General features: G+C 46.5%; 1 protein-coding gene across 4 annotated transcripts in view; it reads left to right on the top strand.

Annotated features, from left to right (window-relative positions):
* The window catches only part of UBE2H (ubiquitin conjugating enzyme E2 H), a 56,371-nt gene that overhangs the window by 17,227 nt on the left and 21,522 nt on the right, over nucleotides 1–17,622 (top strand). For all 4 annotated transcript variants that reach the window (XM_071424242.1, XM_071424240.1, XM_071424239.1 and 1 more), the window contains exons 2-3: nucleotides 14,714–14,790; nucleotides 15,314–15,388. In XM_071424242.1, coding sequence (XP_071280343.1) covers nucleotides 14,714–14,790; nucleotides 15,314–15,388 — 152 coding nt within the window. The remainder of the gene's footprint in view (nucleotides 1–14,713; nucleotides 14,791–15,313; nucleotides 15,389–17,622) is intronic.

Here is a 17,622-nt window from a genome sequence, read left to right on the forward strand (position 1 = left end):
GGCCTCTTCCTTCTCCTTCTGGTGCAGCTGCTGAGGCAGGAGGATCTCCAAAGCCTGCAAACCATAAAAATTAATTACAAATAGGTGTTTGCCATGGCAGCTGTGCTGGGGCCTGGGCAGCCTCCAGCCCTGGCTGTGGGTTTGTGGTCCTGGCCAGCTCAGCTCAGCCATGAGCACCCAGAGCTGCCAGGCTGTGCTGCTCCCTCCTTGGCCGCTGCCTTTGGCTGCTCCTGCGGGGTCATTGTTCACCCAGCCTGGCTCTCAAGCACAATGTGTCTTTAGACCTTCAGCTTGCAGGAAAATCCTGTGTCCTTTCCCAAGGAATCCCTTGGGAAAGGCCAAAAACCCCTCGGGAGCTCCAGCCTGAAAATGGCTTTTTGTGAGCAGAGCTGGATCAGGAGGAATTGCTGGGATTAAAGGAAGCACCAGCCTGATTTCCTGAACTTCCTGGGCTCATGAATGAACTTTTTGCAGGTGGTTTGGTGATTAAATGAACTTTTTGCAGGTGGTTTAGTGATTAAATGAACTTTTTGCAGGTGGTTTGGTGATTAAGTGCCCCAGTGCCCGTCTTTAATTTACATTCTAAGCAGAGCTGGCCAGGCTGGGTTGAACTTGGAGCAGCCTGGAGTAGTGGAAGGTGTCCCTGCAGGTGGAGCTGGCTGGTTTGAAGGTCCATTCCAAGCCAAAGCAGCCTGTGGTTCCAGAGTTAATGGCTTGATGGGAACTCCTTGTACTGGCCCAACCTTGGAAATTGTGTATTTGTATTTTCTCAGGGCTGATCCAGCAGTGGAATCCACCTGACTTGGCAGAAAGCTCTGAGTGATGAACTCAGATTTATTAATGAACTCTTTAAATAGAAGTGGCCACATGCCCTGGACAGAAAGGAGGGACAAAGCCACTTGTGCAGCCTGGCTGTCCCCAGGCAGCCCTGGGGCGTTGGATGTGTTTATGGGATGCACTGGGGAAGCCACAGTGCCCCATTGCCCTCATTCCACGGCGAGGATGAAGAGGATAATTGGGTTAATAGCTGTGACAGTGGCACCTTGGATTGCTGCAGGGATTTCTGGATAAACCCCTGGCACGCAGGAAGCTCCTGCACGTTTTCCTGTGGCAGCACTGGGCTGCAGTTTCCTGCTGGGTGGCTTTGTGGTGGTTTTATGTGGCAGGTGACCTGGAAAGAAGGAAAACTTGATAAACTTCAGCTGGGTGTAACCAGGGTGCTTGCTCCTAAATCACTTGGGCTTTTTCTGCTTTCGTGTGAGAGAGAAAAAGGGAAGTTGTGGTTGTTGTAACTTCACCAGGTCTGTGAGTCAGGTTTGGAATTCGTGCTAAAAACCCAAGGAAATTGTGTGTAAATCCTGCCTGAGCTGCTCCTTTGAAACACTTTGAACAAAGCCAAGGAGGGGGGAAGCAAATGTGATCCCTCTGGAAGTTCAGGGAGAGAAGGGAACAAATCCCATCCTCTGGGGTTTGGGAGGGATCTGTAAAAGGCACAGCACCCTCAGGCCCCCAGCTCCAGAATATTTCCATGTGGGATTGGGAGGAGCTCTGCAAAACAACCCTTGGTGGAGATTCACCAAGGAAAATGGAGTTTGGGGGTGCTTGGGGAGCAGGGAAGGAAAAATCCCCCAGGATTGTGTTCCTGGCAGCCCATGGAGAGCTGTTGGAAACATAACCCTAAACCAAAGGAGCAGGATCCTGACCAGGGCTGCAGATGGGTTTCACATGAGCCTTTCCAAGGCATGGGTGCTGCCTGAGCACTTAAGGAAGAATTTGGGGTGCAAGCCACTTCCACAGGCTTGATGTTCATCCTGATGTCCTACTGTTTGTGAGCTGCTCTGTGCCTCCTCTGCTGCTGCATCTGGGAATCACAAGAGCAGAATTTCACTTGTTCTTGCAAAAAAAGTGTATTTTTAACAGTGTTTTGAATGGAACAAAACCCCCCAGGTGCCTCAGGAATGATCCCCCCTGAAAAATCCACCTGGTGGATTCCTTCAGCTTGGGTGCTGGCAAATCTGCACTGAAGGCAAAGCAAGGTTTTCCTCTGTGTTGCTTTAGGTTAGAGGAATTGCTCTAATCTCAAGCTTAATTTCCACATTCAGTTGGCTTTTATTCCCTCCACCTGTGCTGGAGAAATCCCAGTGGGTTTGGAGATTTGTTTTAAAGCTCTTTTCTTTGAGGATTGGCAGACAAGAACCAGGAAGGCTCAGAACTGCTGGAGCTTCTGGCTCAAGTAGCAAAGAATTCTGGAACAAACAACTGGGGAATGGCCTAAAACTGCAGAGGATAAGTTGAGATTAAATCTTAGGAAGAGATTCTTGCCTGTGAGGGTGCTGAAACCTTGGCACAGGTTGGCTGGGGCTGGCCCTGGATCCCTGGAATTATTTAAGGCCAGGTTGGACATTGGGGCTGGAGCAGCCTGGGACAGTGGGAGGTGTCCCTGCCATGGCAGGGGTGGCACTGGAGGGGTTTGAGATCCCTTCCCACCCAAATTTTCTGGTTCTGTGAGAGCAGGGGACAAATCACCCCCAGAATATCTTTGGGAGACCTTATTGCTGTGGTGGTTGGAGCAGGAAACACCTGGGTGGGAGTCAGTTCCTGCTGGGAGTTTGGATTTGAAGCACAAAAGCCAATTCTTGAGGAATTAAGGTTGAAGCAGCTTTGTGAGCACAGAGCTGCCTCATTTTCAGTGGCACTGTCCATTTCTGTGGGCTCTGAGCCTGGTTTAGAGTGCAAGCCCAGCTTGGCCAGGCTGGATTCCAAGCAGTTGGTGCTGTCTCAGCTCTGAAAACCATGGGTTAAAAACTGGGTGTGAGTGGGATCAGGAAATGCACATGGAGAGAACTCAGTTCTCCCTGGTGCTGGAGAGCCTTGGGGAGCAGGACAGCAAAACTCCCACTGGATTCTGCTCCAGGCCCTGCAGGGATCCTGTCAGGGTCCTGAGCAGGACTTTGGAGGGGTTTCCTCTCTTTGTGATGTTTCAGAGCTCGGGGTTCAGTTTGGTCCTGGGAAGCCTCTCCAGGCCTGGTTTTTCCTGGAGCACCCCAGCATGGAGGGTTTGTTAAAGCAGTTCTCAGTTCTCTGCCCTCAGTCAGTGTCAGGCTGCAGGTGGAGCTGAGGATCAGCATCCTCTCCCTCAGTCCTTGGTCCATTCAGCATCTTTGGCAGGCAAGGAGAGGTCCTGGCAGTGGGCAGCAGAGAGGATGTGCAGTCTGCCTCCAGAACTGGACCTGCTCCATGCCAAAGCTAAATTTAAGCTTCATTTATTTTAAGCTTAAAATATTTCCTTTGACACTTTCTCCTTCCTGCCACGAAACTCTTTTATCTTGTTTAAAATCAAGACCTTGACATAATTCTAGATTGGTTTTTTTTCCCCTGAATAAGCCCTTGCCAAAGCTCAGCTCTTGGCCTCCTCTGCATCTGCTCTGAGTGCAAACATCTCCTCCCAAGGGTTTTCCAGCAGGAGGAGATGGATGTTTGTCCCTTGGGGGCTTCATGTCACCGTTGCTGAGGTGCTTTGAGGCACTTTCTGAATGACTGGGGAGGTTTCTGCAAGTGAAAAAGCATTTCACTAAAATCTGCAAAAACCTAACCCAAACTCCCCTGGAGGGAAAAGGCCACATCTTAAAATTTTTTTTTTTTTCCTGTGAAGACTAAATTAGAGAAATATTTGACTATGTCAAAGCAATCTGCTTTTGACAGACCTGCTGCATTCTTGTAAATCACATGATGAGGCCCAGCCCCAAAATAAACTCAGCTCTTGGGCTTGGTGTCAGGTCTAGCACAGGTTTGGGGTCACACTCAGTCCTGTGGTTTCACAACCAGGGCTTCTCTTTCACAAGAGGTTCAGCACTTCCTGAGTCACCCCACAGAGGAAACGAACCCTTGCCAGCACACCTGGAAAAAAGCAAAGGTTGTATTTTCCCCCTCTGATATTTCTCTGAAAGCACACTTGAAATTTCTGGCTGTTTGAGAAGTTGATGATTTGTACCCAAACCACTGCGTTCCACCGGTGTGTCCCATCTCCATGGAAACCACTCCTCTGGGTGGGAGCCTGCAGTGATGCAAGCGTCAGATCTGGTGCCTCAGCTCAGGGACACGAGTGTGGCCACCAGCAGGGCTCCAGTTCCATCCTCGGTGCTCCTGGAGCCAGCTCTGGCTCCCCTGAGCTGACACTGGGACTGGGGGCTTCTTCTGGTTCCTGATTATTCCCAGCTCTCAGGGACTTCCCTGGGAAAGTCTCAGGTCACGGTGGAATCCTGGGGATGGTTTTGCCTCCCCACTTATCCCAGAGGAATCCTCCCTGTAGGGTCCCTGTAAGGAGTTTGCTCATTGACAGTTGCCTCTAATTAGGTGTTAATTGTCCCTCTCGGACCCCTGTTGGAAGGAAATCTCCTGCTTGTGGCGGTGGCTCTGTCACTGTGGTCACACCCAGGGACATCCCTTCAGCTTTATTGATCCCAGCAGCTCCAGTGCAGCTCCCTTCCCTCAAATCCAACCCCCTTGAAATTCCTGTGCCAGCTTCTCCTCTCCTTGGCTGAGGCTTCTCCCTGCCAGGAGGGTGGAGGTCAGGGTCTAAAGGGTTTGTGATCCGTTTATGGGATGGAGGGAGGGGGTTCCTGGTGCCCCCACTGCGGTTCAGCATTGGCCCATCCCAAGCTGATTTCTTTAATGCCAAAACATAAAATTACAGGGTCATGGAATCAATTTAGTTGGGAACCCATCCAGTCCCACCATTGCCAGCACTGCCAAGGCCACCACATCCCCAGGTGCCACATCCCCAGGGAAATCTCTCCAAACCTCCCTTTCCAGTGCCCGACCACTGTTCCAGGAGGAATTTTCCCTAAAATCCCCATCCTGCCCCTGCCCTGGCCCAGCCTGAGGCCGTTCCCTCTGCTCCTGTCCCTGTTCCCTGGAGCACAGCCCGACCCCCTTGCCTGTCTCCTTGTGGGGAATGGATTTGTAAAGGATTTGTAAAATTTGTTAGAAATTGTATATAGTTTGGTGTATTTGTATATAAATATTGAGATAAGGTGTGTTGATTTAGGAAGGTTATAGAATAGAGATGATGTTGTTGAGAGAAGTTTTAAAATAGGGTTGTGTAAAAATATTAGATATTTTAGAGAATTAGAATATTACTATTTATTTAGTTTTACTATTTATTATAGTAATTATTATTATTATATTATTACTATAATAAATAGTAAAACTAAATAAATAGTAATATTCTATATATAATAGAATATAAATACTATTTATTATACATATTATATATTATTTTATACATACATTATATATTTATTTATACATACATTATATACATATATATTCATACATTATATACATATTAATTTATACATACAATATATATAATATGTATTTATCCATATTAGATATATTACATGTAAATACTATTTATTATAGTAATAATAGTAATAATTCTATTATCAATCTCAAGAAATAGTTTTACTATTTATTGAGATTTGATGATAGAATGAAATCTTGTAAAACACCTCTCAATTACCCCATCCCTACAAAAACTAAGAAGATCAACATCCCCTCCTGGCAGGGACTTGTGCAGAGCCACCAGGGCCCCCTGAGCCTCCTTTGCTCCAGGCTCAGCCCCTTCCCAGCTCCTTTCCCCTCATGGATAAAAGATCCAATCTGTACCTGCTTTCCTTTTTTTTCCAGTTGTAGCTTTAAGGGAGCAGCAGAGGGCTGAGGAGGGCAGTAAATGAATTTATTTCTGTAGGGGAAGGGCAGTGCAGCTCCATCCAGGGTGGCATGGGATGCACCTCGTGTTCTGTGGTGTTTCTGGGGAAGGAAAAGCAGCTTTGGAGGAAAATGCTGACTTGGTTTGTGCTGCCTCAGAGCAGCCAGCTCGGCTGCAGGGTGTCTCCAGGGAAAAGCTGACTTTTCCTTCTACCTTCTCTTTATTACTCCGGCTTCTTGGCACAAAGCTGGTGGAAATGAGCCAGATGTAAATCACCAGGAGCTCCAAAGCAAGCAGGGCAGGCTGGAGGCTTTGCTGGAACAGTATTTTCTGCTCCCCAAATCCCTGCTTTCATCCAGAAGGTGCCTTTTGCTTCCCAGGAAAGTTGATGGGGTCACTGGTGACCAAGGGCTTTGTCTGGGGGAAATCTGCCATCCTTATGTGAAATTGGGAGGGATGCCTGTGGAATAATTGAAGAATTCTTTTTTTGTGTGTGTGATTTCTTCCCTCAGGCAGGTAAAACCTGGTGGAGAGGTGGCCAGGAAGGGCTTTCTTCACAGCAAAGCTGCATTTCCAACAAGGAAACTCTTGTGTGCAGTAAAATGAAATCTGCCATCCTTATGTGAAATTGGGAGGGATGCCTGTGGAATAATTGAAGGATTCTTTTTTTCTGTGTGTGTGATTTCTTCCTTCAGGCAGGTAAAACCTGGTGGAGAGGTGGCCAGTGCATTTCCAACAAGGAAACTCTTGTGTGCAGTAAAATGAAAGCTCAGCAGCCAGGCACAGGTTGCTGCTCAGTTATTAATTCCCAATTCCTGCCCTTCCAGGGCGTTTTTGGCAGCAGGCAGAGCTGGTGTTGTCTTACAGGGAGTGAACCCCTCTGTGCTGGGGTGTCCCTGCTTCACTTGGCACAGGGAGCAGGAGAGCCAAGGGAAAGCTCTTTGTCCTCTGAGCTTTCCAGGAGTGCTTTGCTGTCCTTTTTGTGTATTCTGTAGGATTAAAATCAGTTTTGTGGCTTTCAGAGCTGGGCAGGGGTTCCTGCAAAAGTCCAGTTCAGGCCCATGGAATCCCAGAATGGTGTGGATTGGAAGGGACCTTCAAAGATCCTGGGCAGGGACAGCTCCCCCTGTCCCAGGCTGCTCCAGCCCCAGGGTCCAACCTTGGACATTGCAGGGATCAGGGGCAGCCCCAGCTGCTCTGGGAATCCCTTCCCAAAATCCCAGCCCAGTCTCCCTCTCCAGGGAATTCCCTCCATTCCCAGCTCTCCCAGCCTGGGATCGGATCCATCCCCACCCCATCTCCTCTCTAGGAAGGGATTTTGGGATCTGGGGGCTTCACTGGGAACCTCAGGACTCCAGGAAGGGTCTCCCTTCCCTTTTCCATCCCCAACTTCCATAAAAATCCCTCGGGATGGATTCTGAGCCTCCTTGATCCCAAAATCCCAGAATGGTTTGGGTGAGAAGGGACCTCCAACCCCATCCCATTGCAATCCCACCATCCCAGGCTGCTCCAATCCTTCCTTGGACACTGCCAGGGATGCAGGGGCAGCCCCAGCTGCTCTGGCAATCCCAGCCCAGCCAGGAATTCCTCATTGCCAAGATCCCATCCCTGGCTGCCCTCTGGCACTGGGAGCCATTCCCTGGGTGCTGTCCCTGCAGGCCTTGGCCCCAGTCCCTCTGCAGCTCTCCTGGAGCCCCTGCAGGCCTGCAATGTGCTGGAAGCTCTCCCTGGATCCCTCCCTTCTCCAGGGGAGCATTCCCAGCTCTGCCAGGGCAGAGGGAGCCCTTGGAGCAGCTCCCTGCTCTCCTCTGCTCCAGCTCCAGGTCCTGCTGGTGACTCCAGAGCTGGATCCAGCTGGGATCTCATCAGGGCAGAGTCGAGGGAGAATCCAGAGGAAGGAAAGTTGGGATTTGCCCCAGGAATGTGAGGATAAAACCCCAGGAACTGCTCAGTAGAACATCCTTGGCAAATAACAGAGCTGGGCTCGGTGCTGGGAAACCTCTTTGCTTAAAGGCAGAAACTCTGAGGGTGCCCTTGGCACTGAGAGTTCCTGGCTTGAGGGAAACCCATGGATTTTAATAAGGGAATCATTTTAGCCTGGAGTTCTCATGAAGCTTGCAACAAATCAGGTGCTGAAATCCACCTCTTGCTGCTCCAAGAAACCACAGCTTTTTTGTGGCCTCTCTAACCTTTTTGACTTCTAAAGTCCTTTTTTTGGTGCCCTGCAGGGCTGGAGGAGGGAAATGAAATGTGAGTAATGGCAGGGAGTTGGGGCAAACAGGGATAAAGGGAAAATAGGGATAAATATATATATAAATATAAATATATAAAATAAAATGTACAAATAATATATATTTCATATAAATATAAATAGTAAATAAAGATAAAGATATATTATGTAAAATATATAACTATAAATATATAAAGAAATATAAATATACAAATAATATATAAAAATGATATAAAATAAATACATAAAGTATATAAATATATAAAATAAAATATCTAAATAATATATAGTATATATAAATGTAATAAAATATATTAAATATAAATATATAGTATAAAAAGATATAATAAATATAGATATATAGATAATATATGATATAAAATATAAAATAAATATTTAAAATATAATAATATATAAAAATATATAAAATAGGGATAAATATTTTGGGAATAATTTTAGCCTGGAGTTCTCATGAAGTTTGCAACAAATCAGGGGCTAAAATCCACCTCTTGCTGCTCCAAGAAACCACAGCTTTTTTGTGGCCTTTCTAACCTTTTTGACTTCTAAAAGTCCATTTTTTGGTGCCCTGCAGGGCTGGAGGAGGGAAATGAAATGTGAGTAATGGCAGGGAGTTGGGGAAAACATGGATAAAAGTATAAAATATATAAATATATAAAATAAATTATAGAAATAATATCTAGTGTGTATATAAATAGAAATATAAAATCTTTGTCATCACAGAGATCCTTAAAAATTCCTAATTCCTCATCATGACCCTCAACCCATTTCTCACTTCAGTTGTAACCCCCAGATAAACCCACAACTTTATTTTTCTACAGAATATTCCAACTTTCTGCTCCTCTTTGCCATTTGTGTTGCTTGCTGAATATTTTTAGCTGGGAAACTCATTTTCCCAAGCTTGTAACTAATGTTAATTTTAAAGAAACTTAATGAGAGTTGTTTTTTTTTTTTCTTTTTGAGTGAAATGTTTGCCAGGAAAAAGCCACTCCACCCTGTGAGCAGCCAGACCATCTGTGGGCCATGATGTTCAGCTGGGATTTGGGCAGGTCTGGCTGTGAAGTCAAATCCTAACCAATTTTTATTTTATTTTATTGCTGCAGGGGAGATGCAGCCCTGCAGTGCTGGGTGGCCCTGCATGAGGATGAGGAAATGGGAATTTGACCCTGGAACAGGCAAATCCACAGTGGCCACTTTTTCCCGACTGCTGGACAGGTCCTGCCAGTCCAGATTTGAAAGGTTTTTGGGGGGATTTAGTCCTGATGTAGAAAACCCAAAATGTTTTAAATTGCTCTTTATTCTGACTGAGGAAACTGTTTCAGTTTGCTCAATGAGTTCAGCCCTGAAAGCAGAGCCTTGATTCCTGCAGGGACTTTGGGCTGTTCCTGTCACATTGTCACAGGGACAGGGCTGTTCTGTCCCAGGGAGTTTGAGCTGTTCCTGTCACAGGGAGCTGGACTGTTCCTGTCACATTGTCACAGGGACAGGGCTGTTCCTGTCACATTGTCACAGGGACAAGGCTGTTCTGTCCCAGGGAGTTTGAGCTGTTCCTGTCACAGGGAGCTGGACTGTTCCTGTCACATTGTCACAGGGGCAGGGCTGTTCCTGTCACATTGTCACAGGGACAGGGCTGTTCCTGTCACATTGTCACAGGGAGTTTGGGCTGTTCCTGTCACATTGTCACAGGGGCAGGGCTGTTCCTGTCACAGTGTCCCAGGGAGTTTGGGCTGTTCTGTCCCAGGGAGTTTGGGCTGTTGCTGTCCCAGGGAGTTTGGGCTGTTCCTGTCCCAGGGAGTTTGGGCTGTTCTGTCCCAGGGAGTCTGGGCTGTTCCTGTCACATTGTCCCAGGGAGTTTGGGCTGTTCCTGTCCCAGGGAGTTTGGGCTGTTCTGTCCCAGGGAGTTTGGGCTGTTCCTGTCACATTGTCACAGGGACAGGGCTGTTCCTGTCACATTGTCCCAGGGAGTTTGGGCTGTTCTGTCCCAGGGAGTTTGGGCTGTTGCTGTCCCAGGGAGTTTGGGCTGTTCCTGTCACAGTGTCCCAGGGAGTTTGGGCTGTTCCTGTCCCAGGGAGTTTGGGCTGTTCCTGTCCCAGGGAGTTTGGGCTGTTCCTGTCCCAGGGAGTTTGGGTTGTTCCTGTCCCAGGGAGTTTGGGCTGTTCTGTCCCAGGGAGTTTGGGCTGTTCCTGTCCCAGGGAGTCTGGGCTGTTCCTGTCACATTGTCACAGGGAGTTTGGGCTGTTCCTGTCCCAGGGAGTTTGGGCTGTTCTGTCCCAGGGAGTTTGGGCTGTTCCTGTCCCAGGGAGTTTGGGCTGTTCCTGTCCCAGGGAGTTTGGGCTGTTCCTGTCCCAGGGAGTTTGGGCTGTTCTGTCCCAGGGAGTTTGGGCTGTTCTGTCCCAGGTAATTTGGGCTGTTGCTGTCCCAGGGAGTTTGGGCTGTTCCTGTCCCAGGGAGTTTGGGCTGTTCCTGTCCCAGGGAGTTTGGGCTGTTCTGTCCCAGGGAGTTTGGGCTGTTCCTGTTATACAAATCCACATCTCTGTCCTCCTTGGAGCTCCTGGCATGTTTCAGGCCCTGCATGGGGAGTCTGTAAAATTCCCTTGGCTCCTTCCTAGCAGCCCTTCCCAGCTGATATTTGAAAACAAGCTTCCATAGCATCATCTCAATATTCCAGTGTTTGCTGGTGTAAAATTCTCTTCATCATCCTGGGACTAAGATGATTTATCTTCAGGTCCTCAGGACTCATTTCTCATTTCTGTGGCTTTTGAACTCAGAGATCTGACTCGTGTCCAGATTTTTCTCTTTTCCCTTGACTTTTCCTCTGGCTTTTTTTTGGCACCAGGTCCAGTTGGCATCCTGAGGTGATGAGGAGATAAAAGCAGCAAGGCCAAGAGCCTTGGGAGGGATTTGGGTGATGGTTTTTAAAGATTTTAGGGCGTGGGATGTGTTACAGGCTGGGTTTGTAGCTGTGAGCTTGGCTCTGTGTCCTGCTGTGGGAACAAGGGCTCCTTCCAGGGTGAACCCCTGGAATCAGGAATGTTTCAAGTCTTTATTCATTAATTGCTTGGGCTTTTGTAAATTTGAGTGGCAAAAAGTGTGCTGAGAGAGAATGTGGGTGCAGAGAGATTGGCCTGGACAGGGTAGACTAAAAGGTCCAGAAAATGTTCTTCCAGAATGGTCTTCCCAAAAAATGCTGGATGTGTGGTTGAGTAGCTGGGGGCTTTCTGCAGGGATGCTCAGCAGTATCCAGTGAGAGGGGTGGCTGGCAATTCTGGACACAAATGCAGCAATCCCAGCAGAAACTTCTGGAGATCACCTTAATTGTGTGGGAATCTTTCTCCAAGTTCTTGGTGCTCCTTTCCTGTTGTTTCCTGGAGCTGTGCTCACTTTGCTGAAGACCTGGAGCATTTCTCATTCCCGGAGTTCCTTGGAATCACTGCAGGATCCATCAGCAGAGCGTGGATGCAGGAGAGGACATCCCCCAGCTGGGTTCCTTCAGGACTGTGGGTCTCCAGCAGGCCTGGATGGGAGCCTGCTGATTAATAATTCCTGCTGATTAATTCCTGCTGATTAATTCCTGGCATGTTTGGGACAGAATCCATCTGGGATTGGGCTGTGAGGTTTTCGCCTTTCGGAAAAAATTCAGCATGAGCTGAGAGAACAGAGCCTGGATTCGCTGCCAGATCCATCCCCAGGAGTGATGGTGGAGCTTTCTGTGGGAATGTGGCCTGGACACTGCTCCAGAGGTGTCCAGTCCCTTCTGCTGCTCCCCTGTGCTGCTGGGACAGAGCAGTTGTGGGATGGTCTGCCTCACATTCCTGGATGTCCCAGCTCCTGCAGTAACTGCTCCCTTTCCTGAGGACTTTCTGGAGATGGAGAAGGCTTGCAGGGTGGGAGTGTTCTCTGCACCAGCTCCATGCAGCTCTCCCAGGAGTGCTCTCAGCTCTTCTGTTGGTGGCATTCCAAGATTTCACTTTCCTGGGCATCTTTTCCTTGGTGGAGGAGGGCGAGGGCAGGTGGTTCACCCCAGCTGTGTTAGTGACTGGAATTCGCCTCATTTCAAGGAAGGAGGCCTTTCCCAGCTTCATTTCTGCTGATGCACTGCCAGAGGTTTCCCCTGTGTTGATCCAAGGGCTTTGTGGCTGAAATCCACTTCATTTTCAGTCTGTCCTCACTTACAGACTCAGGGAATGGTTTGGGTGGGAAGGGACCTTAGAGATTCCAACCCAAACCATGGGCAGGGACACCTCCCCCTGTCCCAGGCTGCTCCAGTCCCAGGCTGGCCTTGGGCACTGCAGGGATGCAGGGGCAGCCCCAGCTGCTCTGGGGATTTGTGCCAGGGTCTCGCTGCCCTCACAGGGAAGAATTTCTGGTCTCCTGTTGATAAACAACGTGGTTGTTCCCAAACCTTTCACCCCAATATTTCTCCCTTTCATGACCTTAATTCACTCACTGATTTTTCGATAGGAATTTTAGGACTTTGTCACAACAAGGACAATATTCAGCTATGGCCCTCTGTGGCTCATGAATATTTTTTGAATTTGGCAACACCAGGATTGAGTCCGAGTGTGGGAAACTCAGTTTGAATTTACAGTTGGCATTAACTCAGGGAGCTGAGGAGCATCCAGGCTGGAGCTGCTCAGGATCAGCCTGGGAGAGCTGCTTTTTATTAAGCAGGACTTGATTTAGTCCAAAGTAAAACCATTTGTGCTTAATCTGATCCATGAAGCTTCTGTGAGCGTGAAAATCCAGCCAATTAAACATTTCCTGGGCCATCATTGCACACAGTGGAGCTGTGTAGGACTTTGGGAACCTGGAATGGTCATCCAGGGATACATTTCCTAAGGAATCAGTACCACAACAGGAAGTTTTAAAGTTTGAGTGCCATGAAGCAATCTGGTGACAAATGTCCCTCAGCCACGACCCTTCCTTGGGAGGCTCCTCACCCCAAACCTGGAGTGGTGATGCTGCTTTTCCAGAGATTCCATTGGATTTCAGCAGGAAAATCACAGCACTGAGGGCATTTCTCTGTTCCCAGCTGCCCTTTGGGAGCTGCTCCTGGGTGGGTGCAGCAAGTAAAATTCCTTGCTGTGGAGTTTTAGGGCAGAGCAGCTCCTGCTGGACCAGAAACTTCCAGAGCCAAACAAACAGCTGTAAACTTTTCCCTCTCCCTGTGAGAATGAGGGGAAGGAGGTTCTTGTGTCCAAGCCCTTTTGGAGCTGACTCTGTGGATAAAGTCTGTCCAATCTGGGAGTTCTTGTACTTGAGGGATTGCAATAAATAAATCCTGAGGAACCCCAGGGATGGGACTGGGATCTCCTCCCAAAAACTGCAGAGCCTCACCCAGCCCGTGGTGACATCCAGCACATTTCATAGGTTGTCACTTAAACTCAGGCCTCTGAGCTGGGAATTCTTTGTTCCTGGTGGGTTTTGGGAATTCCTGGTGGGTTGGGAACATTCCAGTGTGTGCCCAGGTGTCATCAGGGTCTGTGGAATTCCTACAATCCTGGGCAAACTTGGTGCCATGAAAGCAGAACATCTTTTCCATCCAAGGAGGGGAAAAAGGGGGAATCTGCATTTCCCTACAGCTGGAACATTCCTGCCAAGCCCTGCTGTGCTGTGAAGGATCTATATATGAAATATTCCCTGTCCCTTCCCTCAGATGGGAGCAGCCTCGGTGCTGCAGAGCCAGAGTTAGGCTGGGAACAAACCTTTGATTTGCTCCTGCTTCCCTTGTAATTCTCAGCCACGCCACTGATGAAAGGGAATTGCTGGAGGACATTATTCCCCATCCATTAACCCTGATTTACAGCAGAATTCCTTATCAAGCTTCAGTGCTGAAACACCACCACTCATTGTCTTAACTGGGCCTGGCTTGGGATGAAGATTTCCTGCTTTTCCCTTTGTGTTCCCTTCTTTCCCACTTGCTTTTCCTTTGTATTCCCTCTTTCCCACTTGCCTTTCCCTTTTCTATTCCCTTTTCCCCACTTGCCTTTTCCTTTGTATTCCCTCTTTCCCACTTGCCTTTTCCTTTGTATTCCTTTTTCCCCACTTGCTTTTCCCTTTCTATTCCCTTTTCCCCACTTGCCTTTTCCCTTTGTGTTCCCCTCTTTCCCACTTGCCTTTCCCTTTTCTGTTCCCCTCTTTCCCACTTGCCTTTCCCTTTGTATTCCTTTTTCCCCACTTGCCTTTCCCTTTGTATTCTCCTCTTTCCCACTTGCCTTTCCCTTTCCATTCCCTTTTTCCCCACTTGTCTTTCCCTTTCTATTCCCTTTTTTCCCACCTGCCTTTCCCTTTCTATTCCCTTCCTCCCAGAGCACTTTGATTCTCCCTGTTGTTCTTTCACCCCATTTCTCCCCAGACTCAGGAGTTTTTTGGTCTTGCAAGTCAGAGATTGCCAGGATTTGCATGGGAGCTGTGGGAGGGGAAATGGAATTCATTGGAGCAGTGGGTTTGTTTCAAACGTGTCCCAGTGCTCTCCCAAATCCGAGCTTGCTCTGTGCATGAGGGGATGGAAAATGGAAAAGCCTGAGGGTTCATCCCAGGGTTCCTCAGGGCAGGGGAGGGTGGGGAATTGGCTTTGCCAGCATCACTGTGGGGCAGGGGTCACTCAGATGGGTCAGGACGCTCAAATTCCGTGTGGGGCTTGGGATAATTTGAATCTTTGGGTCAGTGGGCTTTGGGTGCATTCCTTGGGTGTGAGTAAATGGGTTTTTTGTTTCCTGGATTGGATGTTTTTCCTTGACTTGCTGCACCAGGATCGAGAGCAAACACGAAGTCACAATCTTAGGAGGACTCAACGAATTTGTTGTGAAGTTTTATGGACCACAAGGAAGTAAGTTCCTGACCCTGCCCTTCCAGAAAAGCAATCCACTGGCCTGGGGAATAGGGAAATGCCATTCCAGAGGGGAACAGATTAGCAGATCTGAGTGGGATGGAGAGAAATCCACATTCTGAGGGTGGGCAGGATCCAGCTGGGAGCACGGCCATGGATAGGCCCCATCCCTGGCAGCTCCTGCAGCATCCCTGAGCTTTCCCAGAGCTGGCCAAGCTTGGGTCACTGGTGGGAATTTCCATGGAGTTTGCAATTCAAATGGCTTTCCCCCCTTCATTTAGCCCATCTCCAAAGGTGAGGAGATCGTCCCTCAGTGCCTGGTTTGAGTCAGGCTCTGGTGCCTTTGTGCTGAGATCTTCTCCAGGATCTCCTCAAACCCTGGGAGGCAGAGCAGGGGAAGGCTTTGGAAGCTCCCTCCCAGGGGAGCTGTGGATCATTCCAGGGATGTTTTCCCTGGTGCTGTGGTTCTGTTTGGCCTCTCTCAGCTGAGCAGTCTCTAACTCCTGCTTCTCCTCCCTTGCAGCACCCTATGAAGGTGGAGTGTGGAAAGTTAGAGTCGACCTTCCTGACAAATACCCCTTCAAATCCCCGTCTATAGGTAACAAAGACTCATTTCCCATCCAAATCCTGGGCTTTGGGCCCAAAGTTTGCAGGTGTAATGCAAGGACTTCTATGGGATTTCAGATCCCAAGAAAAGAGGAATTTTGGGCTTTGGAAGGAGGAGGAGCTGGGAGTGGGATTTGGCTGCATATTTGTGTGTTGATCAATTCAATCTCTGTTCCATGTGGGTTTTTTTAATCATTAACTCAACTTATTGTGGAATTAATTATTTTAAAAATTAAATTTTAAAATTTTAAATTTAAGTTTATTCAATTTAAATTTAATAAATTTATTAAATTTTAAAATTTATTAAATTATTACATTTTAAAATTTATTAAATTTAAATTTATAAAATTTATTTTTATGTAAATTTTATGTAAATTTATAAATGAATTTATTTATATATTAAATTTAAAAATTTAATCATTAACTCCACTTACTGTGGAATTAATTATTTCAAAAATTAAATTTAAAAAATTAAATTAAAAAAATTAAATTTATTAAATTTAAATTTAATAAATTTATTAAATTTAAAAATTATTAAATTATTACATTTTAAAATTTATTAAATTTAAAATTATTAAATTTATTTTTATTTAAATGTTATATAAATTTATAAATGAATTTATTTATTTATTTATTAAATTCAATTTTATTAAATTTAAAAATTTAATCATTGACTCCACTTATTGTGGAATTAATTATTACAAAAATTAAGTTTAAATTTAATAAATTTTAAATTTAAGTTTATTAAATTTAAATTTAATAAATTTATTAGATTCTAAAATGTATTAAATTATTACAATTTTAAATTTATTAAATTTAAATTTATTGAATTTATTTTTATTTAAATTTTATATAAATTTATAAATGAATTTATTTATTACATTTAATTTTATTAAATTTAAAAATTTAGTAATTAACTGCACTTATTGTGGAGTGGGGGAGCAAAGACCACAGTTCTTGGTGTTGGGGTGAGCCCAACTTTTGGGGTTTTCTGTCCAAAAGTGGGTGGAAGTTGTTGCTCTGCAGCCTCCATCCTCTTGGAGCAGGGAATGCACATGTGGGAGAACTGAAAAGCAGGGATTGATCACCAAAAATCTTCTTGTTTCACCTTGGGGAGCAATGGGGAATTCCACTGGGAGATGGTTTGAGCTTGGATCCGTGCCTGGGGAGCAGGAAACCACCTCAGGTGTCTCCAGGGGCTGAAGGCCTTTCCAGCCTCATCATCCTCCTTTGGCTGCCTCCTTCAAATGCCCCCTCAGGCTCAGGGTTTTTGGGAGCGCTGTGGGATGGGGATTCCTCTGTTCCAGTGGGAATTGTGCCTTTGGGAGAGGCTGCTGCTGTCCATGCACCGTCCTTCACCTTTTTTTAATTTTATTTTTTGTTGTTTGAGACCCTCTGTGAACCCCAGGAATGTGCAGACATTTCTGAGGGAGAGAACGCAGGAATCTGCAGCTCTGAGGAGCCTTTTCCTCCCCCTGAGCCAGCTCTGGAAATCCCTCTTGGAGAGGCACATTCCCATGGGAATTCCCACTGTTTGCTGCCCGCCCTTGGCCCTTGCTCCTTCCCCCCTTCCCAAACCAGTGCAGCCCAGGGCAGTCTGAAATCATGGAAGGGGATCTGAAACCTCATGGAAAGGGATCTGAAACCTCATGGAATGGGATCTTAAACCTCATAGAATCATGGAATGGGATCTTAAACTTCATAGAATAATGGCTTGGGGTCTTAAACCTCATGGAATGGGATCTGAAACCTCATGGAATGGGATCTTAAACCTCATGGAATGGGATCTTAAACTTTATGGAATGGGATTTTAAACCTTATGGAATCATGGAATGGGATTTTAAACCTCATAAAATAATGGATTGGGATCTTAAACCTCATAGAATCATGGATTGGGATCTTAAACCTCATGGAATGGGATCTTAAACCTTGTGGAATCATGGAATGGGATTTTAAACCTTATAGAATAATGGATTAGGATCTTAAACCTCATGGAATGGGATCTCAAACCTCATGGAATGGGATCTCAAACCTCATGGAATGGGATTTTAAACCTCATGGAATGGGATCTGAAACCTCATGGAATCATGGAATAGGATTTAAAACCTCATAGAATCATAGATTGGGATCTTAAACCTCATGAAATGGGATCTTAAACCTTATGGAATCATAGAATGGGATATGGGATCTTAAACCTCATGGAATGGGATCTCAGACCTCCTGGAA

The sequence above is a fragment of the Agelaius tricolor genome, unplaced genomic scaffold (genome assembly GCF_023055355.1).
Source record: "Agelaius tricolor isolate 1412-34295 unplaced genomic scaffold, bAgeTri1.0.p SCAF_3, whole genome shotgun sequence".
Classification (NCBI taxonomy): domain Eukaryota; kingdom Metazoa; phylum Chordata; class Aves; order Passeriformes; family Icteridae; genus Agelaius; species Agelaius tricolor.